This window comes from Panthera pardus, unplaced genomic scaffold (assembly GCF_024362965.1).
Source record: "Panthera pardus isolate Hobbes unplaced genomic scaffold, ASM2436296v1 HiC_scaffold_22, whole genome shotgun sequence".
NCBI lineage: Eukaryota > Metazoa > Chordata > Mammalia > Carnivora > Felidae > Panthera > Panthera pardus.
Window position 1 is genome coordinate 49,837,713 of NW_026526788.1, and position 27,189 is coordinate 49,864,901.

The 27,189-nt window shown below is 39.3% G+C and overlaps 2 protein-coding genes across 7 annotated transcripts in view; one reads left to right on the forward strand and one right to left on the reverse strand.

The window, feature by feature from the left end:
- Positions 1 to 21,771, reverse strand: part of PANK1 (pantothenate kinase 1) — a 101,589-nt gene extending 79,818 nt beyond the window's left edge. For 2 of the 4 annotated variants that reach the window (XM_053909723.1, XM_053909722.1), the window contains exons 1-2: positions 21,551 to 21,771; positions 16,364 to 16,508 (exon numbers count right to left, since the gene is read on the reverse strand). The gene's annotated coding sequence lies outside the window, so the exon portion shown is untranslated. The remainder of the gene's footprint in view (positions 1 to 16,363; positions 16,509 to 21,550) is intronic. The other 2 variants (XM_019445048.2, XM_053909724.1) reach the window with 1 other exon arrangement.
- Positions 21,772 to 21,830: 59 nt separating this feature from the next.
- KIF20B (kinesin family member 20B) overlaps positions 21,831 to 27,189 on the forward strand; it is a 73,466-nt gene continuing 68,107 nt past the window's right edge. For 2 of the 3 annotated variants that reach the window (XM_019445040.2, XM_019445042.2), the window contains exons 1-3: positions 21,831 to 21,941; positions 24,151 to 24,243; positions 25,692 to 25,839. In XM_019445040.2, the coding sequence (XP_019300585.2) occupies positions 25,693 to 25,839 (147 nt within the window). In that variant the 5' untranslated portion in view covers positions 21,831 to 21,941; positions 24,151 to 24,243; position 25,692. Of the gene's footprint in view, positions 22,025 to 24,150; positions 24,244 to 25,691; positions 25,840 to 27,189 lie in introns of all 3 variants that reach the window. The other variant, XM_019445041.2, reaches the window with a different exon arrangement.

Sequence of the window (27,189 nt, forward strand, 5' to 3'; positions counted from 1 at the left end):
GCCTCTTACTACTGTGGGCTTTGGATCATTCAGTGACCTCGTTTTTGTGGCAGGAAAATTTACTGAGAATCGATTTCTCATATTCTCCATATCCTCACCACTCCCTTGCCAAGAAGGGTCTTGGTATTTTCTTGCCTCAGAGTTTTTTTGCACAAGGAAAGCATCCATTTCCAGGGAGCAGCTTTTATTTTAGAAAAGTTTAAACTCTGCTAGATTCTGCTAGGTGTCCCTAGGAGGAGAGGAGAAAGGGAGACTCTGAGGGTAACAGGAAGGAAGAGACAAACACCTCCCTGTCACTAAAAAAAAGGGATGCTCGGGGAGGCAGCCAGTGCTCAGAGAGGATAGCTGTGCGGCTGGAGATTCTGAACCCTAGGGACTGGGACTCCAACCTCTCAAAGATCTTTGACATCCTACATCGGACAGAGCTGCGGTGTGTCCCAATCCAGCGGAAATTTTTCTGGTACAGAAAGTGGGCATCTAGCAGAGAGATTCTTGTGCAAATCGAAGAGGGATGACAGGACAGGCCTTCTCCATGCTTCAGCACGCTGGGCAAGATCCAGAATCTTGCGAGGAAAGCCCCCTGAATGGTTTGGATGTCATTTCCTACCATTGTAGTGGAATCATGCTAGTTTTAATTAAATTAAAAAAATAAAATAAATGGGTATTTCTTACACATTTGGTATTGTGCATATTCTTGCTATGTGTGTCTGAGCCTCTATTTCTTCATCATGTCCTGGAGATCAAAACACTTGTCTCACAGGTTGAGGGGATTAAGCGAGGTTAACAGGTGAGGCCCAGAGAAGGCTTAAGCGTATTTATTAGGTCCTCAGTTGCCGGTGATTCTCTGAAATATATCTATATATTTTTACTTGTTTCCAAGATGAGATTGCTTGTACAAATGGCAGAAGTTGGTGCCAGAACTTATGGAAGGCCTTGGGCTAGGGAAGGTCAAGAGGCAATGTTTTTAATAGTTATGATAGCTACCATTTACTAAGAACCTATTATGGGTCAGACACTCCTGGACTATAAATCATGTCAGTGGTTTTTAAACTGTTCTGCGGAGTTGTGCGATTCGGTGGAGGGGGTCAGGAGCTGCAGTGGAGAGCAAAAGGGAGACCAATAAGTTCATATTCAGGGTCACCTTCTCTTCTTCAACTACATCAGTTTTGCTTTTACCTGTTTAATATATTGATCCTGTATATATGATTTTGTTTGAAATGTAGTATGTCTGTTAAACACATTTGAAAACTACAACGGGGTTGGATCCAGATGGCGGTAAAAACAAACACATGTTCATCTAGACTTCCTCTCCGGGCTTAACCCTAAAACAAATCTAAAGTGCATATATAAATATATATACAGATATTTGAAGATCATGCTGACTTACAAGATGACTTACTCTCAATGGACTAAAAATTCTGCAGGAACTGGTGAAAGACAGAAGGTAGAACTGGGATGACATGGAGGGAGGGAACCACTGTCCAGTATCAGTGAAGACGGCACCTGTAAACTGTGAGAGAGGCTTCAGCCTGGGGAAAATGGATATGGGGAACAGGAGGCAGTCCCAATCCAACATTTAGTATGATTTGGGTTAACGTTACGGCAGTAGGTACAGTCCGGTTCCTTCTTCCAGCTGAGCTATGCAGCAAATAGCAAAGACAATTCCAATGAAAAGGACTACTTGGGCCTTACCAGCAGGGAAGTACCCAAGGGGCATTGTACCCCCAAAAGAAAATGGGAGTTCCAATGCCTACAGAAGTTGCTAATGATCTACTCAGTCAGGTAGTATGTCCTACCTCTCCCCTAGAACCATAAGAAGCAAAAAAAGGCGCTCAGACATATGGGCAGGCTAATAGGTAACTGAAAATGCAAAAGTGACACAACGAAGAATCATCAAACATTTGAAGAAAATCAAAGAGGAGTTCCAGAAGGACAGACTAAAGGGAATGGAGGAGAGAAAATAGTAAAGAAAAAAAAAATAATAAAATATCTCATTGTCAATGAAAGACAGGAAACTCCCAATGAAAGGGTCCATGAATGCCACTTAGAATGAACAGAAAAACAAAAAAACCTCAGGTCACACCTAGACATTTGATGGTAACATTTTAGAAAACTAAGGATAGATGATATTTTAAAAAATTATCCTTATATAGGGGTGCCGGGGTGGCTCAGTTGGTTAAGCATCTGATTTCGGCTTAGGTCATGATCTCAGGGCTCATGGGTTCGAGCCCCGTGTCAGGCTCTGTGCTGACAGCTCAGAGCCTGGAGCCTGCTTTGGGTTCTGTATCTCTCTCTCTCTCTGGCCCTCCCCCACTCATGCTCTGTCTCTCTCTCAAAAATAAATGAACGTTTAAAAAAAGTATCTCTATATAAGGAAATTAACAGTCAATGTAAGGTGTATTATTTGGGAGAGGAAGAAGAATATTATCTTTCATTAGAATTTTGTAAAAGTTACAGAAAAATCCTGAAATAACATAGGAATAGGGTCCATAAATTCAATTACATGCATCTAGTTCCTAGGGTCTGGTTCACAGTACAAAGTAAGGTGTCTTCTGGTGACATATGTCAGTGGGGCAGACCTTTAATCATGTGCCTGGCTGAGATTTCCAGCGCAGAACAGTGACTCCAGGCATTTCTCAGTTCACACCTGTTTCAGGGACTGATCACAGGAGCCTGGATAATACGGACAACAGAGAGCCCACCGTTCTCATCCCTACAAGATGGAGCTGCTACTGTTTGCCTCCCCACTGAGACTCTCTGTCCCTTGCATTGCATGCCTTTCCCGATTTCGCTCACCCCAATCCCAAAGCAGCGCTCCGTGGAGAATGGGAACCAATGGTCAGTCAGGGTATATATGGGTTCACACGATGGTGAGGATCAACTATTCCTTATAAGAGCAGCCAGTAGAGAGCTGGGTCATGAGCCAATGGGAAAAGAGGGGCAGTTCTGATGGGGAAGCAGTGAAGACAACAGGGAAAGGAAGGCTGGTGTGGCAGAGAGGCTGCAGGATAATGTTACCCAGGGCCTGGAAGTAGCAAGTTCTAGAAATAAAGAGGATAAGCTGAGTGCAGTATAGGAAATCAGATTTGGTTAGATCAAATAGGACAGATATGGGAAATTGCTCCCAATACAGTGTTAATTAGAAATAATACGGTCAAAAGTCCCCTGTGAATTTAGTTTGATCTTTGAGTATGTGAGTATTTTCTTTGTATCTGTTATATGCCTGCTACTGTGGGATGCTGAGCAGAGTAGAGAACAGGAATGAATGCACATAGTTTCCACCCTCATAGGGTTTACAGTTTAGGACAATAGATAGCAGAGAGTAAACAAATGTTAAGAGTGATTATCACAGGTTGTAAGATAAAGGTGAGTTTATTTTCTTCTTTATAAGTAATACTTTCCATATATTCTGCATAGTTGTCATATGCCTTTTATAATGAAAGAAAAGCAATAAATCTTATAGACACTACAAAGAAACCAAAAAAAAGGAGACCAACCTATAGGGGGTCAACTGACATTCATCAGGCTAATAATAGTTTTATTTGTAAAACAAAATGCCAGTTTTATTCACTCAGCTATCTTCAAATTTTATGATAGCAGCTGAGGATATACACAGAGGATTAGGAATAAATCCTTACTCACAAGGAAGATTAAAATATTGTTTATGGGGTGCTAATGGCAGAGGGAACTGAGGAAATGGTTAGCAGACAGATAACCAATTATGTCTCTTTGTCGAATAATGCAAAGGCTAATTAGAGGTGTATGTATTTTATAAAACCAGTGTAACTTGTTGTAACATAACATTTTCTATCCTCCAATTTGGGAATGCTTCAATCTTTTGGATGAAGATTTAAGAGATACTCTAGTACCTATCAGCAGCATGTTGCCAAAGGATCTCTTAAGCTGATAAAATCTGAAGAATGCTTATTATTACTGTGCAAGGTCAATTTATTAACTTCAAAAAGACCTTGTCCTACATTTTCCTTTTAAGAGTAGGGGAATGGAATAGTAATGATAGCAATTATATTTAATGAGCATTTACTCTGTGCCAGGCATTTTACATTAATTATCTTATTGGGTCTTCACAACAAACTTGAAGGTAAATATTACAGGTCCACAATCTCTTATCCATAACCCTGGGGACCAGATGTATTTTGGAAATGAAACTTTTTGGAACTTATAAAGAAATTGGGAATATGGTACATATACTATTAATTTTGTAATATTCCAAATGGTTACAAAACTCATTATTTCTGCAGAGAGATGTATGAAAATTCACACTGAATGGAATAAAGACCATAAATAATGTTACAATTTATTTAGATAAATAAATCCATTGGCAAATGAAATTTGTTGGTGAATAAATTTATTGGTAAATGGAATGGCGGGATAAACATAGGCCATAAGTACTTAAGCTTCTTATTTCTTTTGTTGCTTATGATAAATATTTTTTAGGGGTGCCTGGGTGGATCAGTTGGTTAAGCGTCCAACTTCAGCTCAGGTCATGATCTCACGATTTGTGGGTTCGAGCCCCGCATCGGGCTCCGTGCTGACAGCTCAGAACCTGGAGCCTGCTTCTTCCTCTTTCTCTGCCCCTCCCCTGCTCATTCTCTCTCTCTCTCTCTCGCTCTCTCTCTCTCGAAAATAAATAAACACTAAAAAATTTTAAAAATATTTTTAAATAATATTTTAAATTTATATTTATGAAAACTAACCGATAACACATACAATAAATATTTATCACTTCTAGTTGTTTGAGAATCTTGGAGAAGAGGTTACACTGGTGGTATCCTTACCTATGAAACCAGGTTGGAGCTGGACGTTTGATGAGGAGCCAGGAATGGGATTCTCAAGTGATGAAGAGGCATTAACCACATAGGGCCTTTCTAAAGACTTTCCCCACTCTCACTGGTCTCCTTAACATAGGTTTCCGTCTAAGCAGTTTCTCTTTAACTGAATAAACGGCCATGATCTCTTGCTCACTGATAAATGCACATTGTTCAAGGCTAGCAATGAATCGATCACACATTTTCAGGCTTTTTTCGCCCACACTCACGTCATCATCATTATTACTACAGTCTTCACACTGACCTGTACTTACCATCTCAGCAATTTCCCATCACTGAAAGAACACACAACAGATACATCATTTTCAATGTACAGCATTTCTTCCGTGTCGGCTTCTTCCAACTTATTTACACTTCTGGCTGATAAACTTTTGGCATAAGCAATGAGTTTTGATAACATCTTCTCATCATAATCTCTGAATCCTTGAAAATCTTCACTGGCCAGGTCATTTTCAAACACCATTGGAGCCCAAAGCCTGTGCCAAGCATTAGTTAATGTTGACTTATCAACATCATTCCAAGCATTAGCAACGCGTCGATGGCATCTTTAAGACTAAATTTTTTTTTTTAAAGTATTGAATTTTCGGGCATTTGTTAACTGAAGCAAATATGCTGGCAAAAAAAAAAAAAGTGATAGCTCTTCCTAGGGCATAGGGTTCCTTGGTCACAAGGCTGTATTTTGGATGTCATGTTAGCGGGGGGAGGATAGTAAGTGCCAAAAACATTACTTTTCACAAGAATTTCAGGAAGGGGAAGTGCAGAATGGTTGTCTAAGAACAATAAAATTTTGCAATTGTCTTGCAGTCCAGCTTGCTTGCTGGGAGCTTGTACTTACTGAACCAATCAGAAAAGATTTCTCTTGTTACCGATGCTTTCCTGTTTGCATAATAATGCACAGGTAGACTGCACACAGCCTGTAAATATTTTGGATACAGGCTTTTTCCAGTCCCTGCCAATTTTGTCTCGTGTGTGCCTGCAGCATTAGCACACCCAACAGTCAACTTTTGCTTGGCATCTTTGAAATCTGCTGGTGCCCTTTTGTGAGCCATTGTTCAGGTTTTTCTAGAAACATAGTGCCAGTACAGAGCTGTTTCATCAGCATTGTGCATTTGTTCAGGGCTAAGGTTTTCATCAGATGTCACCTTAGCGAACCCACCAATGCAATTTTCAAGGGTTTCATAATCAGTAGGAGCTTTTTCACATATTTTAGGATGCTTGATACCGTGACACTTTTTAAATTGCTGCAGCCAGCCTTCTGAATATTCATCCTCACTTTTCAAGGTTTAGTTCTCCATGGCACATTCTAGCTTGTTTCACAACCAACAAGCCAGCCAGTGGCGTGTACTTCTTTGTTGTTGGATCCATTCAATCAACACACACGCGAGATCTTCATTTTTGGCCCTGGGCCGTGTGTTTCTATTTTTCACTAGTTCCTGGTGTTGACTGTCATCACACAATTTCAACAACTCGCCTTTCTGTTTCTTTAAGTCAGAGGTGGTGGTTTCTGCAGCACAGTCTTCAGTAACATGTCTCTCACAGACACACCATCATCGATCTTCCATTTTCTGAGCTATTGATAAAGCCTGATGGCTTCCTTTTCTTTTCACTGTTACCCGTATCTTTAATGATTTGGGGAACGTTCATGGTAAAATGAATCCCTAAGTCACAGAGCGTCAGCAAACAGCAGAGGGTGTGTGTGATGAATATGAGTGCTGAGACATAACTGAGGCTTCAAGTCTGTCCATGGCCACCTCTGATGCCAAACAGTCCCGGTGCCAAGCTGACAAAAATACTTGCGGGTTCCAGAGAGTTTTTGCCTTTTTTTTTTTTTTTTTAACCCTACTTAGGAATTGCAGAGTGCAGATTATGAACTTGTATTAAAAATATCATTTTAATGATGAAAAGACTGAGGCTCGATTAGTAACTTGCCCAAGGCAATGCAACCACGCTTTGTCTTTTCTGCCTCTATTCAGTCTTCTAAAATCTGGTCACTTTGTTGGACAAAGGACTTTTGTTCTGGTATTATTGTCTGCCAGGATGATTTGGGTTGAAATATTTTTAGCAAAGGAACTTGATACTCTTGGCTGTTTGACTGGCACAGTCAATAACTGAGCCCCATGCTGAATAATGTGAGGATGTCTTGGCAAGAAATGGTTACAAATGCTAAATTTATAGTCATTGAATATAGATGTTTCTTTTTGTACCAAATTATCTGTTTGGTACTTATGTGCCTAGTTACTTATTGCCCCACAATGAGCAATCAGGAAAGATGAAAGAAAACCACTCATTTCCGATTACATCCCAAACACTCCCACAAATTTCCTTTAAATATCCACGCATTTGAAAGGTTTTTGGTTTGTTTTTTAACTGTTCTACAAATTATATACCCCAACTGTGACTCAGAATTATTGTTAATCAAGTTCAGAATTAAAACATATTTTAGGCACTCTACTAATATATTTCTTTCAACTCAGAATTCATGAGAATTTTGAAGGACTTCTGTGGGTTGGGCCCTATGTCACGTGTTATTTTATAAGTTCTTTTTGGATAGCCAGCTTTTCTTACCCATTCCCATCATTCCCATATTTGTTTATATCCTCATCAAACATTTAATACGAACTACATACAGGTTTCCCCTGCTATCTGAAAGTAGCGTTCCTATGAAATCTTTTGAAAGCCAAATGGCATAAAGCATAGAAACAATTACCATTAATTTATATGGAAAATTTTTTGAGTGTGCCCAGACCCCAGAAATAACCTCTCTTAGGCTTTTCTGATACCTTAGGATATAGCTGTCAAATGTACAGAATAAATCTAGATGAAGCACTGATGCTCCCAAACAGTTCAAAGCTACGGCCGATGAGATGCTGAGTGTAGTTCCTGAAGAAGGCGCTTGGTGGCGCCACTCTAGTTGCCGGCGCTCGTGCTGCTTCTGTAAGGGCTTAACTGCGAAACAGCTGAACACTGTTTTCGCTTTTTCTCATGACAGCAAAAATCCTCTTTGGATTTCTTTTCTTTTCTTTTTAAGTTTATTTATTTATTTTGAGAGAGAGTGAGAGAGAGCACGAGGACGTGGGGGAGAGGGAAGGGGCACAGAGTCAGACTGAGGGCTCGAACTCCTGAACCCCGAGATCATGACCTGAGCAGAAATCAAGGGTTGGTCACTTATCTGACTGAGCCACTCAGCCACTTCTGGATTTCTTTTGGTTTGTGAAAACAGTGCTAATATAGATCTTTTGTAAAAGTGAAGTGCAAAACATGAACTTTTGAAAAAGGGGGGGGGGGTGCCTGTATTATAGAAGGCTGAAGACTTTTGATTTGGTTCCAAGTCCTTCTCTCTTTTCCCAGCATGGTTCTTAGGGCGGAGGGGTTTATGGAATGAGTTAAAGCACAGGTCCTGTCATCCAAGAAGAGTTTATACAACCTACTAAATAAATACGAGAGTGTATAAAATCCAATGAGGATTCTCTCCCTTAGGAGTGGAAGAGATCATATTCGTTAGGTGGGGTTATGTCACTCTCCTATTATTTTCCAACACTGGTCTCTCCTGTTAGATTGTAATAATAACTACTATTTAATGGGTGTTTTTGTCTGCCAGGCTGGCACAGAGAGAAGCTGGCATTTAAGAAGCATCAGATTCAGAAAGGTGTGTTGACCTTGCCTAATGTCACAAACTTCAAACTGACAGAGCTTGGAATCCACCCATCTATTTGACTATAACGCCCTACCTATTTTTCTTACTTCAACATACTCTTTCCTTTTTCTTGACCAAACATTCTGCATTCGCACTTCTCCCTTCACTGTAGTTTAATCTCCTACTTTATGGTGCATTGTTCCAAGGAGTAAACATCTCCTGGTTGCCCAACAAAAGAACAATTCAAATGACTGGTTTTGGGGAAGCCTCCTTGAACAATTAATCAAAACACATAGAAACCTACCTGATGCTTGTCTTTCTTCTACGGATTTCTATTAAGAGTTAAGCGTTGCTTTGGAACCAGAGTATTTTGGCCAGTAGTGTTGGGATATTCTGAATTAAATTAGAATGGACAGTGAAATGACTGTGCCTCTGGCTCTTTTTGGACTCTATCAAAGAATGCTCTTGGGAGAGAGTTCTATGACAGCAAATCAAAGAGCTTAAAAAAAAAGCCCACCTTAGCACTTGTCATTAGCTGGAAAGAAAAGCATCACCAAAAGCCTGAACAGTAGTGGTAGCAATGCTGATTATTTGTTAGTGTAACAAATGTTTTTTAGAAATACCAATTTTTAAAAGAGACATTGGGTAGCACTCACAGATAAAATTTTTACAAGGTTTCTCTCAGATTAGTTATATATCAGCCAATAAAGTAGTGAAACCTATTTTATCAAACCAGATCATGAGATATTTATTCTGATTATGCTCAATTCCTATTTTATTTCATCCTCTGAATTATTTTTTACCATCTCCCCATAACAACACCTGAATTTGCCAGCTGCTGGACCAATTAGTTATTAGCTATGTGACAGACATTGGCTATCTGCTCATCCACTGGGTTTCCTCTTCCTGAGTGTGTAGGAATCTCAGTGTGTAGGAAAACCGCATTTCTCATTCTCCCCTGCAGTTAGACTGGGTTCCTTCCAAAGGAATATGAGCAGCAGGAATGTACACGACTTGCAGGCCTAGTTATAAATCCTTCTGGCACCCTTATTCAAGCGGTCTCTTTGCCTTCAGATAGGTCTGCAGAGGTCAATACTGCAGATTACCAACTGAGAGGAACCAAGCCAGTATTTTCAAGGCAGTTGCCCAGCACAGTCACCCTACTCGCAACGGGGCTATGTATGAAATGAATGAGGAATAAACCAGTTGGAGCTGTTGTTTTACAGCAGCTAGCTTTAATTACCCTAATTAGCATATACCTTTATCTTCTATTAAACACAAAAAAGTTTGGTTGTGATGTCTAATGCAATTAATGACTATCTCTGAGTTTTAAGCATGCTTTGTATTATATTAAAAAATTTAATATCAGAGTTCAAATTATACATCTGTACGTTTCCTAAAGAATATCACACCTATTCCCCTACTCTTGCTTCATCAGAAACTTCTAGTTTTAGCCGGATACTACATTGCCGAAACTGCAGATGAATAAAAAATGTACTACTTTGTTTCAATTAACTAATGTAAAATTAACTATATTAGATCTGTATCATTTTAATATTGATTGCTTTTGGAAATATACAACACAGATTCTATAACTTACTTCTCAGTGTTTTTGATACTATTCCTTAAAACAGACGTTAAGACAGTTATTTAAATTGAAAAATAAAATCAGACTTTTTCTGACAAAATAAATCTTACAATGTTCGTACAAACTGATAAGTCTGACAGTGAGGACTGGCTTTGTCAATTATGTTATATGACATTTTTCCATACATTCAGTAAATGAAACCTTAAAGATTTTGACATAAATATATTTCCAACATATGATGAAAGAAATTTTACAAAAAATTTTGCATTTGCACAGACATTGAAATATTTCCATTTTTACTGAGTATATTGGTTTAAATGAGTGGTGCCGAGTAAAAGAGTAAAAGATGCAATTAATAGTCACTTGTTCATTTTTGATAAAGCCTTTTTGGTGTAGTTTAAGAGTTTGAGATTCTAGTGGCTCACTCGGTTAAGCGTCTGACTTCAACTCAGGTCATGATCTCCCGGTTTGTGAGTTTGAACTCCGCATCAGGCTCTGTACTGACAGCTCAGAGCCTGGAGCCTGCTTTGGATTCTGTGTCTCCCTCTCTGTCTGCCCCTTCCCCACTCACGCTCTGTCTCTCTAAAAAATAAACATTAAAAAAAAAAAAAGTTTGAGACTCTAACGTCTGTATAATAAAACTTTTTTAAGGTTTACATAATTAAAAAATTTTTGATGTTTATTTAGTTTTGAGAAAGAGAGAGAGCTAATTTACAGCTTTCAACAAAATTAAAAGAGGACCTAATTGAACTGTTAGGTGATAAGTCTTTAAAAATAATCTCAGATAATGAGTCACTCTTGTATTTGGCATGTAATTTGAAAGAAGTTTAAAGAATTTGGTGATGTTGTCATCAAGTCTTTCTACTCCTACATTATTTTTGTGTACAAGGCAATTATATGCTTACATATATAAAAATGAAAAACAGCAATAAAGTGGTACTCTTCTCCATTCTAGATATAATATTCTTCCATGAGCACATGAACTAATGGAAAAATAAATCCCCATTAATCCTTATAAGAGGTATATTTCTGAAAAATTCTACTTAGTTGTTTAGTAACTACCAAAAATATTTAATGTACTTATATTGTTTTAACTACTTGAATAATAATGATGATGATAATAATAATAATCATGTTAACTATAGAAGTGTGTGGGGCGCCTGGGTGGCTCAGTCAGTTAAGCGGCCGACTTCGGCTCAGGTCATGATCTCACGGACCGTGGGTTCGAGCCCCGCGTCGGGCTCTGTGCTGACTGCTCAGAGCCTGAGGCCTGTTTCAGATTCTGTGTCTCCCTCTCTCTCTGACCCTCCCCCGTTCATGCTCTGTCTCTCTCTGTCTCAAAAATAAATAAACGTTAAAAAACAAAAAAACAAAAAACTATAGAAGTGTGTTTTTAACTTAGAGGGAATAAAAAAAATAAAATCTGTATAAGAATTTTTGTTTGAGAGACACGATAAGGTATTAATAAAAGCCTTTTGAACACAAACCCTTCATTAGGGTAAATTTATATTCGGGTAAAATTCTGGGAGAAATGGAGTAACAGGAGTTCTGGAAATAAAAAGGAAACAGTGCTAATTTTCTGATTGTGAAAGATGAGCTTATTCATGTATTTTAAGAAAATGTGTGCTAGTCTTGAAATTGCTAATATGAGATCATACTATACTAATTATTTATAACTTGGTATTTTTTCTTGCGTATCTATTTTAAAAGATTGGCTATTTGTGCTGTGTATTCATATTCTGGCTCTGCCATTTACTAATGATGAATGCTTGGGTGTGTCACTTAATTTTTCAGAACGTTGTTTTTTCCCCCCATATAAAATGAAAAATTTGAACCAGATCATTGGGCCCCTTATGTCCCTAATATTCTATACCTCTGTGACCAAAGGCTCAGAAATATTCCTTTAGATAACTGAAAACAAAAATTACATAAGTATGCATTTTTCTTCTTCCTTCTCATTTTTCTTCTTGCCTCCCTCTCCTTCCTCCCAATATCACTAAGGCCTTGTCGATGTATATCAAAGATTGTATTTTCTAAGGGATTTATTGAAATTGGTCTCATTATTTATCAATTAATTACGGTAATGTAATGGCTTCCCTTAACCAAAAATAGTCACACTATTCATACCATCATTATTTTCCCTAGCAATTGAAATCTGAAAAGTACAATATTTTCTATAATAAAAAGATCATATTGGCATGATCCTACTTTCTCCTTCTGAGGAAACTAGAATCTTGAAATAGCTCATCAAAACAAAACTTTTTGGCATAGATAAATGCAACAGAAAGCCTATAATTATTGTTGAATATGTATGTGAGGTCCACTAGCCCTGCCCTGTGCTATTTTCAAAACAATGCAAGATATGATCTATAAATAGTGCCATTTTGGTTTTAAGTAATTCCATTTTGGCAATGGAATGCTGTGGTTTTTCTTATTTGCTATGTTATAAGCAGAAACAAAAGGTCTTGAAATGTTAGTGCTGAGCTTTTCTTTCTTGCCACACACTTCCATGTAGTTAGATCTATCTGCATCGACTTGTAGACAACTGAGATTGTTAGATTAGGGATACAAAGAGAAGGAAACAGTTAATATCCAATTGACTGACTTCCAAAAAAGGACAGAGTTAAAAAGAGAGAGCTCATGTGAAGAGATGGTTGCTGGCTGGTGACTACAGACCACCCCCAACATTTGAGTGAGTATGCCACTCTGTGTAGAGGAGCCTTAAGTCCTGTTGTGATCACCGGCAGGCCTTTGCACTTGGCTTCTTGGATCACCCAAGTGAAGGATGCCCACCTGTGCCCTAAGATTTTGCTAGGCTCCCACTTGAACTGTTGCTCTCTGTGGATTTCACCCTTGCCAATAGGACACGCTTTTCAAAACACTGTGAGTTGCTTTATCGCCAGAGGATACTGAAGATGAAATAGAAGCAGAAGCCCCAGCTTTGGCACTTGGAAGGGTCTAGACAGTGGGAAACCCATTCCTGGTTAAATGTGTATATATTTTTATTAGCAAATAGTAGGGTCTTAAGACTAATGAGATGGCATATAAGAATGTACACAGCATTAATTCATGTATACATTCAAATAATAAACTTTTATTGAATACCTAATGAAAACTTATAATAGCTCATATTTTGAACCAGGCCCTGTGCCTGAGTACTAGGGATACTGAAAAAAGAAAAAGAGAAAGTAAAAGCTACACCATCATTGTCTTCAGGGACATTATAGGACATTAGAGGTGCATAGAACACCTGCTAGAATTCATTCACTGAACAAATATTTATTGAGCAGCTACTATTTACCAGGCACTGTTGGAGGTACTAGGGATATAGTGATGAATAAGATGGATGAGATCCCTGTCTCGTAAGCTTACACTGTGGTGGGGAAGACATAGCATCAACAGATAAGGTAATTTCAGTTATTGTAAGTGCTACAAAGAAAGTAAAATAGGCCACTGTGGTAGAAAGTAACTGGTTGGGGGTGGGGTGAAGGGAGCAGCTTCAGGTAGGGTGGGCAAGATAGCCTCATTGGGGAAGGTATGTTTGAGATGAGCGCTGAATAATGAGAAGGAGTTAGTCATGCCAAGACCTTTGGAAAGAACAGATAGAGGGAACAGAAAGTGCAGAAACTCTCAGGTGAGTACTAGTCCAGTGTGTTCTGGAAAGACGGCCAACTGCACAGTCTCTGCAGGCTCAGAAGTGGGGAGCCTCGTTCACTAAGGAGGTGATGGGGCCATATAGCTTGACACACAATAAGTGCTTAAGAAAGGAATGCATCTTTCCTCTGACATATGACCTTAAAAAATGTTTATTATAAATTTAAAGAATTTACAATGCCCTCCCTCGCTCCACGACTCCAGTCCTGCTTCCCAGAGGCAGCCACTCTTAAAATTTGTTTTTACTTCTTTTGGTAATTACCATACATATCTTTGATATACATCAAAGATATGTATGCTCCCAATGTTATTTCTTCTTGTAATAATTATAGATATTAACTATTCACTTCCTACAATGACAAACATTTGGCTCAAGAGTCTTATGGTTATTCTTTCTTTCTCTACTGGTTACCTCTGCACCTGTACATAGTAAACTTCTATGTCCCGATCCTTCATCTCTGGACTCCCACACTGTAAGAAAGACTGAGATGTTATAGACCTGGCCCTTCCTGTTGCTTCTCTTCCTCCATTTTTCCCTCCATGTCTCTACAACCTCCTCTGGCTCACAGAATATAATTCTGCGTCTCTTTAACATATCACACAGGGCCCTTTAGGATCGAGGCCCAGATGAGTTTTTTCACCTCCTATTGTTATTCATGTTAGTGACGCTCACAGTCCTACTGAACTACGTGTTCACAGTTTTTGGAAACTTTTGTGTGCTCGTGTCTTTGTTCTCATTGCCTCATGTTTTCATTGCCTAAAATGGCTTCCCTCTGCGGTTCACTGCAAATCCCATTCATTCATTTTAGCCTACATGGCACTTGAAGAAATCTTCCCCTGTTGGGGCACCTGGGTGGTTGAGTTGGTTAAGCATCCTACCCTTGATTTTGGCTCAGGTCATGATCTCACGATTCATGGGTTCAAGCCCCGTGCTGTGCTCTGTGATGATAGCACTGAGTCTGCTTGGAATCCTCTCTCTCCTCCTCCCCTGCTTGTATGCACTGTCTCTGTCTGAACTAAATAAACTTAAAAAAAAAAAAATCTGTTAAAAAAAAAAAGAAATCTTCCCTGGTAGATGACATTTATTAAATCAAAAAATATTTGAGTGGCTGTTTCATGCAAGGCACGGTCATAGATGTCAGGGCTATAGTGGACCAAGACATATACCCATGAGCTCATATTCTAGTGACTTAAGAAGAAGCAGGCTTAATAAAAATAACTACCATTATGAGACCTATTGTACTAAATAACTCACAGACACTATTTTAATCCTCACAACTTTGAGACTTGAAGAAGTGAAATCGTCTTCCTGAGGTCACTTCCTGTAAATAACAGAGCTTCTATTGAAACTCAAATCTGTCTGACTTCAGAACTGTTACTCCAAAGCTGTATTCGCTCTGCTCTTACTACTTTTTGTACACTTCTATCATATCGTTTGTCATATTGTTTTGAAATTGTGCACGAGGTTCCCCACGTAAACCACAGGGCATAAAAAGTTATTTGTGTGACTATTTTATCAGGTGGTACAAAAGTAGTACCATACTAGATGCACAGGAGAGAAATTAATGCATTCACACACTGGGTGACTTAAGAAATTAAAGATTAAATCTTTCTTGAAATCTCAGACTGATAAGGCCTTGCTTTAGACGGAAGGCTCCTTGAGGGTAGCAACATTTGCTGCATAGCATGTGCTTGACAAATTTTGGTTAAACCTGTCATTCAAACCTCTGTAATCAATACATACTCAGTTTCTGGATTGAAAAACTATGTTAGTCCTATTTTTGGAGGTGGCTTTGCACAGAAGCTAGGCACTCGGTCTTCTTTTAATAGAATTACAGGGGTGTTGATCTAAGCTTTGAGAGGCAGTAGAATACAGTGGTTAACTGCCAGACTACCCAGATTCCAATTCCCACCCTACTGTTGACTGTTGATGTATATTTATTTAAAAAAATTTTTTTTTCAACTTTTTATTTATTTTTGGGACAGAGAGAGACATAGCATGAACGGGGGAGGGGCAGAGAGAGAGGGAGACACAGAATCGGAAACAGGCTCCAGGCTCCGAGCCATCAGCCCAGAGCCTGACGCGGGGCTCGAACTCACGGACCGCGAGATCGTGACCTGGCTGAAGTCGGACGCTTAACCGACTGCGCCACCCAGGCGCCCCTGTTGATGTATATTTAAAAAGCGACTATTTCACACACGCCAGGCGCTTTTATAAGTACTTTACAAATAGTACCTGAATTAAACTTAACACCTTTAAGTTAACTTCTACGATAACTTTACTATTCTTTAATAGCTCCATGCCCCAGTTTTCTCTCCTGTTAAATGGGGATAGTAACAACAACAAAATACCTCACCCAGTTATTGTTAAGATTGAGTATAAAAGTGCTCAGAATACTATCTGGCACATGGAAAGTTAGCTATGATTGGTAGCTCTTACCAGCAGAGGCTGTGACGAGGGAAGGAGATCAGCTTGATGTAACTTAACAATTCCCTCTTATGCTAATGATCACTTCAAGGGGACGGATGGAATTATTTGGACTTGGGACTAAATCTGAAGCATTTCCCAGTTAAGTTGGCTCTGTTTTTACGGGAAAACGCAGTGGCTGGTGCCGAAATGGCAAATACAGGAAAAAATACCTCTGAAATCTTCCAGTTTTCTGTATCAGCTCTGCCACGTCCCAAGTCCACGTTATCATCTCTTGCTGGGATGGCTGCAATAGTCTCCTAACTGGTTCAGTGACTCTTCTTTAGCTGTCTCTATTTGCCGCTCCAGGAGATTAACCTTTTCAAAACACAGAGGCAAATCAGATTGGATTGTGCTCATGCCAAGAACGGTCTGCTTGCTTCTCATCGCTTTTAGAATAAGGACCCAAATCAGTACTTTGTTGACTGCGTCTTGTAGGATCAAGCCTTGGCCCGTTCCCACCAAACTTGCTTCTGGCTATCCCTCCCCAGGGTCTTCAACTCAGCCACATCAGCCTTCATTCACTGTTCAACAAATATTTATTTGATCACCATGGATTTACATTGTCATTGAGGATATATCTGAGACCAGTAGAAACAGTTCTTTGTACTCATAGAGTTTATATTTGAGGAAGCGGGGGAACAACAAAACCCAGACAAATATGCAAATAAAAAAGAGGGCCCACTGAGATAAGGTGGACAGGAAGTCTTCTCTAAGAACACACCATTACAGAGAAATCTAGAGGAAGAGCCCTGAGCCACACAACGATGGGGAGGAGAGAAATCGGATAGAGGGATCAAACTATGCAAAGGTTCATATATACTAGAGAGAACCTGGTGTGTTTAAGGTGCCCAGAGCAGATTCCCTTACTGCACAAAGAGAAGAAGAGAGTGAGGTTGGCTGGACGGTGATACTTACGAGGCCTGGTAAAGAATTAGAAATTTTTTCCTTTTTCTTTTAGAAAGTCTCAGAGTTATTTTTAAAAATAGAAATCATGGCACAATGTACATGATGATACCTTTCACCTCGATCCACCAATTACTAACTTTTTACCACATTTGCTTTTTTGGTCCTATTTTCCCCATTCTCTCTATTCTTTTGTTCCCGCTCACGTTCTACTTTGGTTTTGTTTCATTTTTTGCCAAATCTTTTGAAGGTAAATTGCTGAATACCAAAGCAAGTATCTTCTCCAGTCTTCTACAAAGTCATGAATTATCACATGCAAAAAAATCTCATACTGATTCAGTATCATCTAATATATAGTCCATATTTAAATTTCTCCATTATCCACAAAATGTTTCTTTGTAGTTACTTCTTCCTCTCTTTTTTTAAATTTTATTTTTTAAAATTTACATCCAAATTAGTTAGCATATAGTGAAACAATGATTTCAGGAGTAGATTCCTTAATGCCCCTTACCCACTTAGTCCATCCCCGCCCGCTCCCACAACCCCTCCAGTAACCCTCAGTTTGTTCTCCATATTTATGAATCTCTTCTGTTTTGTCCCCCTCCCTATTTTCATATTATTTTTGTTTCCCTTCCCTTATGTTCATCTGTTTTGTCTCTTAAAGTCCTCATATGAGTGAAGTCATATGATTTTTGTCTTTCTCTAATTTCACCTAACATAATACCCTCCAGTTCCATCCACATAGCTGCAAATGGCAAGATTTCATTCTTTTTGATTGCCAAGTAATACTCCATTATATGTATATACCACATCTTCTTTATCCATTCATCCATCGATGGAAATTTGGCTCTTTCCATACTTTGGCTATTGTCGATAGTGCTGCTATAAACATGGGAGTGCACGTGTCCCTTCGAAACAGCACACCTATATCCCTTGAATAAATGCCTAGTAGTGTAATTGCTGGGTCGTAGGGTAGTTCTATTTTTAGTTTTTTGAGGAACCTCCATACTGTTTTCCAGAGTGGCTGCACCAGCTTGCATTCCCATGTAGTTACTTCTTTAAAAAAAAAATCTGTGACCTGTCAGAAGGGCTAACATTAACAACTCAGGCAACAACAGATGTTGGCGAAGATTCAGAGAAAGAGGATCTCTTTTGCACTGCTGGTGGGAATGCAAACTGGTGCAGCCACTCTGGAAAACAGTATGGAGGTTCCACAAAAAATAAAAATAGAACTACCCTACGACCCAGCAATTGCGCTACTCGGCATTTATCCAAGGGATACAAGTGTGCTGTTTCGAAGGGACACATGCACCCCCATGTTTATATCAGTGCTATCGACAATAGCTAAAGTATGGAAAGAGCCCAAACATCTATCAATGGATGAATGGATAAAGAAGATGTGGTATACACACACACACACACACACACACACACACACACACACACAATGGAGTATTACTCGGCAATCAAAAAGAATGAAATCTTGCCATTTGCAGCTATGTGGATGGAACTGGAGGGTATTATGTTAAGCGAAACTGGTCAGAGAAAGACAAAAATCATATGACTTCACTCATATGAGGACTTTAAGAGACAAAACAGATGAACATAAGGGAAGGGAAGCAAAAATCATATAAAAACAGGGAGGGGGACAAAACATAAGAGACTCTTAAATATGGAAAACAGAGGGTTACTGGAGGGGTTGTGAGGGGTGGGGGACGGGCTAAATGGGTAAGGGGCATTAAGGAATCTACTCCTGAAATCATTGTTGTACTATATGCTAACTAACTTGGATGTAAATTAAAAAAATAAATTAAATAAAGATAAAAAAATCTGTGAACCAATCAAGATTTATGAATTTCATTTGTAAGTTTTGTCTCCTGACTAAAGCACTCCTTTACCTTGTTTTTTTCTTTTTCCCTGACACTGACATTTTTTCCCTGACGCTTTTTGAAGAACCGAGGCCTGCTGTCTTGTAAAGTGTTCTATATTCTTTTCATTTTGTTTTGTTTCCTCATAATTAGACTTAAACATTTCTGGCACAGGTATCATTAGGTGATAGATCACTCCATCATTGGTGATGCTAAAGTTTCCTCATTTGGTTAAGGTATGCCCAATAAATAAACCTGTACATTGTAAAATTCCCCTTTCCCTTCTAATTATGAATTACTCTCTAGGACATTCTTTGAGATAGTGCTAATGTCCTGTTCCCCAACAACCTTTCAGCCAATGATTTTAGCATCTTTTATCCATTGTTTTAGCATGTATTCATAAGGCTTACTCCTATCAATTTTTACACTGGGAGTTGCAAAATGGAGATTTCCCATTTACTGCTTCATTTGTATTCATTAATTGACATTCTTGTGTAAAGAACTTTTCATTTTTATTCCATCTCTCCTTCTGTCTCTCATGGAAAGAATGTTAAAAAAATGAAATCTGTTTCAATCTCTCGCCATCATTATTCTTTTTGATGTTCAAATTGTTTCAAGTATGGTCAACAGAGGCTCCTTTAAGCTAGGTCCAGTATCCTTTGAAATGACTCTGTGAATCTCTAAGGACTTCTTTGCTTTCTGACAAGAGTGTTCCAGGTTTGCTTTGTAATTCCTTGCTCTGGATGAGAATCAGCCTTCTCTCCAAGGAGCACTGATTCGTTTTAGGGATGAGAATGGTATTTAGAAACCACTTGGGCAGCTTGGTGCTAGTGTGCTCATTGTTACTGGGGTGTCAGAGTTTCTATGCCTCTAAGCCCTGTCAATGGACCAACTGAGATTAAAAAAAAAAAAAAGAAGAAATCACAACTTTATTCTACTAATGCCGATTCAAATCCAACACTCTGGGATTCTTCCTTAGCTTCTATCATTCCATATTTGTTATCTCCCTTCTCCCACAGTGAGAAACTTGGTTCCAAACAACATGAGTATATTCACTCGTTTGCTTTTTCCAATAATGCATGCATAATAGTTTCAAAACTACTATACCAATACCTTTTTCAACATCAAACTTACTAAGTGAAGTTCTTGATTTCTTTGTACTTTTTGCTCTTACGCTGTATTCCAGAACTCCTAACCCCAGTTCATGGAGTACTGTACTCAAGTAATTGAATGAACTCTGTATGGTTGTGCTGGCATTTTGATACACAGGTATGTTCAGGTCTTTTTTGTATTAAGTTTTAGGGCTTGCTTTTATTTCCACTGTTTTAGACTTAATGTTTTGAAAGGGCAAAACTATATTTAAAAAAACAAAAGGTTATTCAGAGAAATCAAACTGCCATCACTAAGCCTTGCATAACATTCCCACTATTGGCGACCATTTTCAGCTAATTTTCTTATTTAGTTTTTGAGTTTATCTCTTAAAAAACAAGAAAAAAATGTGTGTGTGTGGTATATATCTATGTAGAGTTTCATTTTTCCTTTCTTACACAAAAGTTAGTGTATTTTGTATATTCTTTTGCATCTGTTTACTAAAAAAATATAAATATGATTTTCTTAAACATTTTTTTAAAATGTTTATTTATTTTTGAGAGGGAGAAAGACCGTGAGCAGGGGAGGGTCAGAGAGAGACACACACAGAATCTGAAGCAGGCTCCAGGATCTGAGCGGTCAGCACAGAGCCCCACGCCAGGCTTGAGCTCAGGAGCAGTGAGATCATGACCTGAGCTGAAGTCGAAGTTTCAACCTACTGAGCCACCCAGGCGCCCCTCATTCAGCTGCGTTTAAATCCCAGCTCCCCCATCAATAACCATATGCTTTTTGGCAAATTACTTAACTATATGAAGTCAGCTTCCTCAGAATCTATAAAATGGGGATGATAATGTTATTTACCTCAAAAGGTTGTTCTCAGGCTCGGTAAGACGATCCATTTTATATGCTTAGCACCAGCACAAGGTAAACGCTCAATTAACCTTAGCAGTTATATTTTTCTTTAAAATCAAGTACACCAGGGAGAGACGGCCTCAGTAATACATGCTTGACATGACTATTACAGCACCACACTCGGAAGAAGAGGATAACTTTAAAAGAGGCAGAGGAAGCTGTACTGGCTCTGAACATTTTGGGCAAAGACCTTGCCTATGCATGGAATTTAGACTGTCAAAGCACAGCGCCTCGCAGCGGTAGGTGCTTTATACTCTCAGAATGAGAAAGAAAGAAAAAAAGAAAGGAAGGAAGAAAGAAAGAGGAAGAAAGAAAAAGAAAGAGAGAGAGAAAGAAAGAAAATGCTTATACGAGTCTATTCTGGGAAAAACTCATTTCGCCCACGAGGGCGGCTGGGGATGACATATGGGGTCACGCAGCGAGGGAAGTGGCCCTTCGGGTGCGGGCAGCGCTAGTTCTAAGCGACTCTCGGGACAAGTAGGTCTGCTCCCGCCCGCAGGGACCGGACCGGGCAGAGGCTAGCCCCCATTCCTCGGCCCGTCTCTGGGGGAGTCGCGGGGCTAAGTGTGGTGGCAGCGGCCTCACCTCCAGGCCTTCGCTGTCTCGTCTCCACGACGGTATCCGAGATTGGCGTCCGTGCCAACGGAGGTGGTACCCGCCGCAACCACCAGGCAGCGTCCCATCCCTCGCGGCACGGCGGGCTTTGCGGGAAGCTCCGATCCCCCGCACGCAGACCACCCACCGGCCCCATAGCCCATCACTTGCGGGCGATCTGAGATCCGCCCCAGATTTGAAAGCTCCTTCCGGGACCTAGTGGGAAGCCCACGGCTGGAGCCTCTGCGATCCTAGGCGCCGTTCCGGAAGCCCCGCCCACTCCCAGCGTGCAGTGCGGTGGCTTGGCCGCCATTGTTTGAATTTGAAAAAGAAAACATCGTGGTGCTGCTCGCGGATCTGGCAGGTCTGGCAACTTGTGCAGGTGAAGAGGTGGGCCCAGGTGAGGGTGCGAGGTGGCTGACTGCGCAAATACCAGACTTGAGGCTGGGAAACGGTGCTGGCAGTGTGAGTACCTTCCTAGGGGATCGCGACGCCCCTGAGGTTACTCTCGGGAAACTGGGTTGCAGAGCGATGGGTGCTCCTAGGGCACCGTGGGCACCGCCTGCCAATCGCAGGGTTGAGCCATACTACTTGGGTTGGGGCTTAAATGTCGTCTCCACCGCATATTAGCTGAGTGAGGCAAGGCAACGTATTTTCTCTCTCTGGGTCTCAGTTTCCTCATGTGTTAAAAGAGGTAATAAGAATAATATTTAACCTCTTCCGGCTCTTGTGAAGATAAAATAATATGTAAAGTTGTTAGAAACGGTGCCAGTATATAGTAGGCACCAAGTGTTTGCAATTAGTGTTTTTTGTTATTGCTGCTGCTGTTGTTGGGGCGCTGGCCTCCATTGCCAGGCCTAGTTTTCTGGATCCCGGAGGTGAGCAGTTTGCTTGGCAGATGATATGACCTCTTTTTTGGGGGGTGGTGGGGGGAAGCCCTGTCTGGCTGTAGGTGCTTTTATTTCCACGCTGCTTCCACTACCAGGGGTTTGCCCTTTGGGGCTTTTTAGTACCAAGCGGAAGAGGGTGTGTGTGGCAAATGTGAAGACTACTGTCATCCCCCAGTTTAGAATGTTTCCCTCAACTCGTTCTACTTCCTGCTTCAGTGATTCCTTCCTGACACAACTCTAATGTTCCTTGCTGAAGGATTAGTTGACAATCCTAAATTCATGCCTTAAGCAATCTTTGCTTAAGGTGATCAGATTCAGATTCACTTTTTTTTTTAATTAAAAAAGATGTTTTAATGTTTGTTTATTTGAGAGAGAGAGAGAGCTAGCAGGGGAGAGTCAGAGAGAGGGAGAGAGAGATTCCCAAGCAGGCTCCCTATTGTCAGCGTGGAGCCCTACAGGTGGGGCTGGATCCCACTAACCCTGAGATATGACCCAAGCTGAAACCAAGAGTCCGATGCTCAGACTGAGACAGCCAGGCACCCAAGGTTTACTTTTGCTTTTAAAACGAGGTAGCATGTTTACCCAGAAGCTGCGGTAACAGTCTATGTATTTTATTAGATCTCCACGACCTAGGACTTCAAGTTGCAAAATCCTATAAAGGATTCCTCTATTAGGAGGAGGGTTCTTTTGAAACTGTATTTTGTGGATGGCATTCAGAAACCTCATTCAGTAGTGTATTTGTTATTTTTCACAAGTGTTCAGCCATGGAATCTCACTGGAGAGAAGATAAAAAGATTCACATTCTCAGTCTTGGGAACAGCCTTTGAAACAGGTGTTGAACCCTGCTGTTGCTAAACATAATATCACTAAAAAAGTAGTACCAATTTTTTTTGATATAGAGGATTTTATTATTATAATTTAAGTCATTAGGGAATTTTTATCCTCATACATCTCTGAATATGTTGTAGGGGATACAGAGTAGTTCTTCTTGCCCTCAAGAGATTTCTAGTCTAGTTAGGAAGAAGTTAACTTCTCACACTTAAATACAAGTTAACCAGAAGTTCAGGTTGTGACAGTATATGTCAACAATTTTATAAATGTTAAGAGGTAGTTCATTGAAACTGAACTATGAACAAGTACAAACTACTATAACCTTGCTTTTTAAAAGAGGTATAAATATTCTTTTTGATTCAGTAATTTAATAGAAGGCTTATCATTTTTTTTTAATAATTGAAGGCAAAGAATGAAATTTATCTTCCAATTTCCTGGGTATTTCTGTAAAATCTGACTTATGCAATGTCAAGCCAGTGCTTTAATGTTTTTGCAAACTTCTCTACGTTCTAGATTAGTGGTTATTTCCACTCTATCAGATACCCTTTTTCTTAATTTTCACCCATACATTGGGTGTTTTCAACTTTTTTTTTTTTTTTTTTTTTTTTTAATTTATTTTTGGGACAGAGAGAGACAGAGCATGAACGGGGGAGGGGCAGAGAGAGAGGGAGACACAGAATCAGAAACAGGCTCCAGGCTCCGAGCCATCAGCCCAGAGCCCGACGCGGGGCTCGAACTCACGGACCGCGAGATCGTGACCTGGCTGAAGTCGGACGCTTAACCGACTGCGCCACCCAGGCGCCCCAAGGGTGTTTGAAATATTCTATCAAACTGCATTTTAAGTAATTATTTCATTTTTATTTATCACAGTATTTATCACTGACAATACAATAAAGACAAAAGCAACCAAGATACTAAAGTGTATGGTTGGTTGATCCTGCAGTTTCCTGGGCTTTGTTGAAGGTAAATAATTTCCTTTGTCTTTTTGAGATTTAGGAAAAACAGAAAAACAAAAACAACTCTGTTGTATTGAGTTTGTGGGTTTCAGAGCTGATCTAGGAAAAAGATATGACCACAGTATATCAGTATCACACAGGAACTTTATTGGGATAGTACTTTGACAGGATTACATGGGAGAGAGGTCCACCCCAGCATGAAATCTTTCAGAAGCTAGAGTGAAGGACCACCACATAGAAGGGGGAAAAGGTAAAGGAACCTAGGGGGTTGGGAGGGGACTGAGAGGAGAATTAGACTTGGGGGTTTATGGTCTTAAGTGGTGTTGTTACTCAGAAGCACAGTGGGGAGTACCTGAGTCAGCCAGCTCCTAGGGGCATCAGTGGCTTGGGTTTTTATAGTCCTGAATTTGTCTCTGCGAGCAGAAGTTGGGCGCAGTTTCGTGGGATGTGCAAACTAGTTATGCTCTGGTTGACTTGAAAAAAAGAAAAAAGATTATTTGGGCTATATTAAAAGCAAATTGATGTGTAAAAATTTTAACTTGGCACCTAATAGGTTTTTGAACTAACATTCCTGGCGTTCTGTGAAGAAGTAAACAACACAGGGCCAATATACAGGGGCCATCTTTGGCTTATATAATATGTATGGATGCCCATTACTCTTTTCTTGAGCCAGGAACCCTAGTTTGGGAATCACTGTTCTTTTATTTCATAATACTGTCAAAGAACATCAAGGAGCTCTCTTTCTTCCTGCTATTATGCACCTAGTAGATTGTCAATAATTATTTGAATGTTAAATTTTTTTTGGTTAAAGTTACCTGTAAGTTTACGTTTAAGTTTAGTGCCTTGATGTTTAGTTGTAATACTTTGATACATTATTCCATATTCACCTTAATTTTTAGCACCTACAATGTGTCAGGTACTGTTTTTGAATGCGGTCACATACATTATTTCACTTTTCACTTGCATTATTTGGAAGAATTCAGTTGAAAGAATTCAATTGTCCAGATAACTGAATTTAACTCATAAATGCTAAAACATTACGAAGGCTTATAACTAACATTTTCAGAAGACATGAAATAACTAAAGTAACACAAGATTATTATTTACTCTATAATTATTTGATTTCGGAGAGGATTTCAGGCAGAGATTGAATGTTTTATATTGTCTTACTTAATGGACTACCTTTACTCATGAAATCTCTGGCTGAATCGACCTATAAGTTGGATCATATGAATAGTAGTGGCAGGCTCTGTTCAATATTACTTGATTCGGAATCTTTATAATTTTGATCATTTGTCTTTTCCGTGGGTCATCATCGTGTTATAGATGTAATGTTCCCCTCTCTAGAAATCTAGTTATGGGGGTTATTAGTGGGCTGGACTCAGACATTTTAAACTATGAGTGGCTTATATGCTAATTTATTAAAATTATCTAAAATTACTGTTATTCTTGCAGAATGGAATCTAATTTAAATCAAGATGGAGTGCCTAGACCATCCTATGTTTTTAGTGCTGACCCAATTGCAAGACCTTCGGAAATAAATTTTGATGGCGTTAAGCTTAATCTCTCTCATGAATTTTCCTTAGTTGCTTCAAATACTGAGGTAAGTACAAGGAAAGCATTATGCTGATTGAGTGGAAATGTGTGTGGTGTGCACACACTTGCAGACAGGTATGACCAGAGCTTTCCAGACTTTGTGGGTTTAAGGCAACCTTCTATCTCGGTGATTTTTTCATGGTGCCCTAAATACATACCAGTTCTTCCAAGTAGTGGTCCGAGCAACTTAATATATAACTATACCTTAACCTAGAGCCATTTGAAAAATATTAACGTAAATGAAAACAAAATTGTTTTTCTTTAATTACCACAGTTATTTGCTGTAAGGATATGTATATCTTTTGTGCACATCATAGCTTCTCAGGCTTTGGAATCAGATTAGATATTGCCAACCTTATTTCCTGTTCTTCAGTGTTTTGGGGTAGTACTTGTTTTTTATCATAGCAACCACTGAAGAATCCAGCTTCACCAAGATATGACATCAAAAGAAATGGTATGATCTAAGGTGGCAACTGTGAACTATTTTGAACTAATAGTTCACGGTTCAACATGTTAAGTACTGCCATGATTTCCTCAAAAATGTAAGACATTCCACTATGCCCCTAGGAATTGCATGACTTACTTAAAGTAAACTAACTCAGTAGTGTTTAAAAAGTAAAAATCCTTCCTTCTACCACCGTACCTACTACCACTGTTTGTTTTGTGTCTTTGTAAACTTTATTTATTTTTTAAAGTTTTATTTATTTGAGAGAGAGCGAGCGAGCGAGTAAGTGAGCGAGCATGACTGGGGGAGGGGCAGAGAGAGAGGGAAAGAGATAATCATAAGCAGGCTGCACGCTGTCAGCACAGAGCTGCTGGGCTTGATTTCATGAATCATGAGATCATGACCTGAACTGAAATCAAGTGTCCGATGCTTAACCTACTGAGCCACTCAGGCACCCCACACTGCCTTGAGTACCGTAGCTTTATAGAATGTCTTGAAGTCGGATGGTGGCAGTCTACCAACTTTGTTCTTGTCTTTAATTTATATTGGCTTTTCTGGGTAGTCTAAATTTAGTTTTAGCCATTCTAATAGATATATATTGGTATCAAGTTGGTATTTGCATTTAATAACTAAATGTGTTGAATATGATTTCATGTGCTTATTTGTCATTAGTGTATTTTTGGTAAAGTGTCAGTTTAAATCTTTCCACATTTAAAAAAATTGGATTGTTTGTTTTTATATTATTATTTAATTTTAAGTGTTCTTTATATTTTTCAGATGCATTTGTTTATCAGATATATGCTTTATAAATATTTTTTCCTAGTCTGTGGGTTGCCTATCCTCTGTTGACAGTATTTTTTGAACAACAGAAGTTTTTTGTTTTTATTTTAATGTTTGTTTGTTTTTTTAATT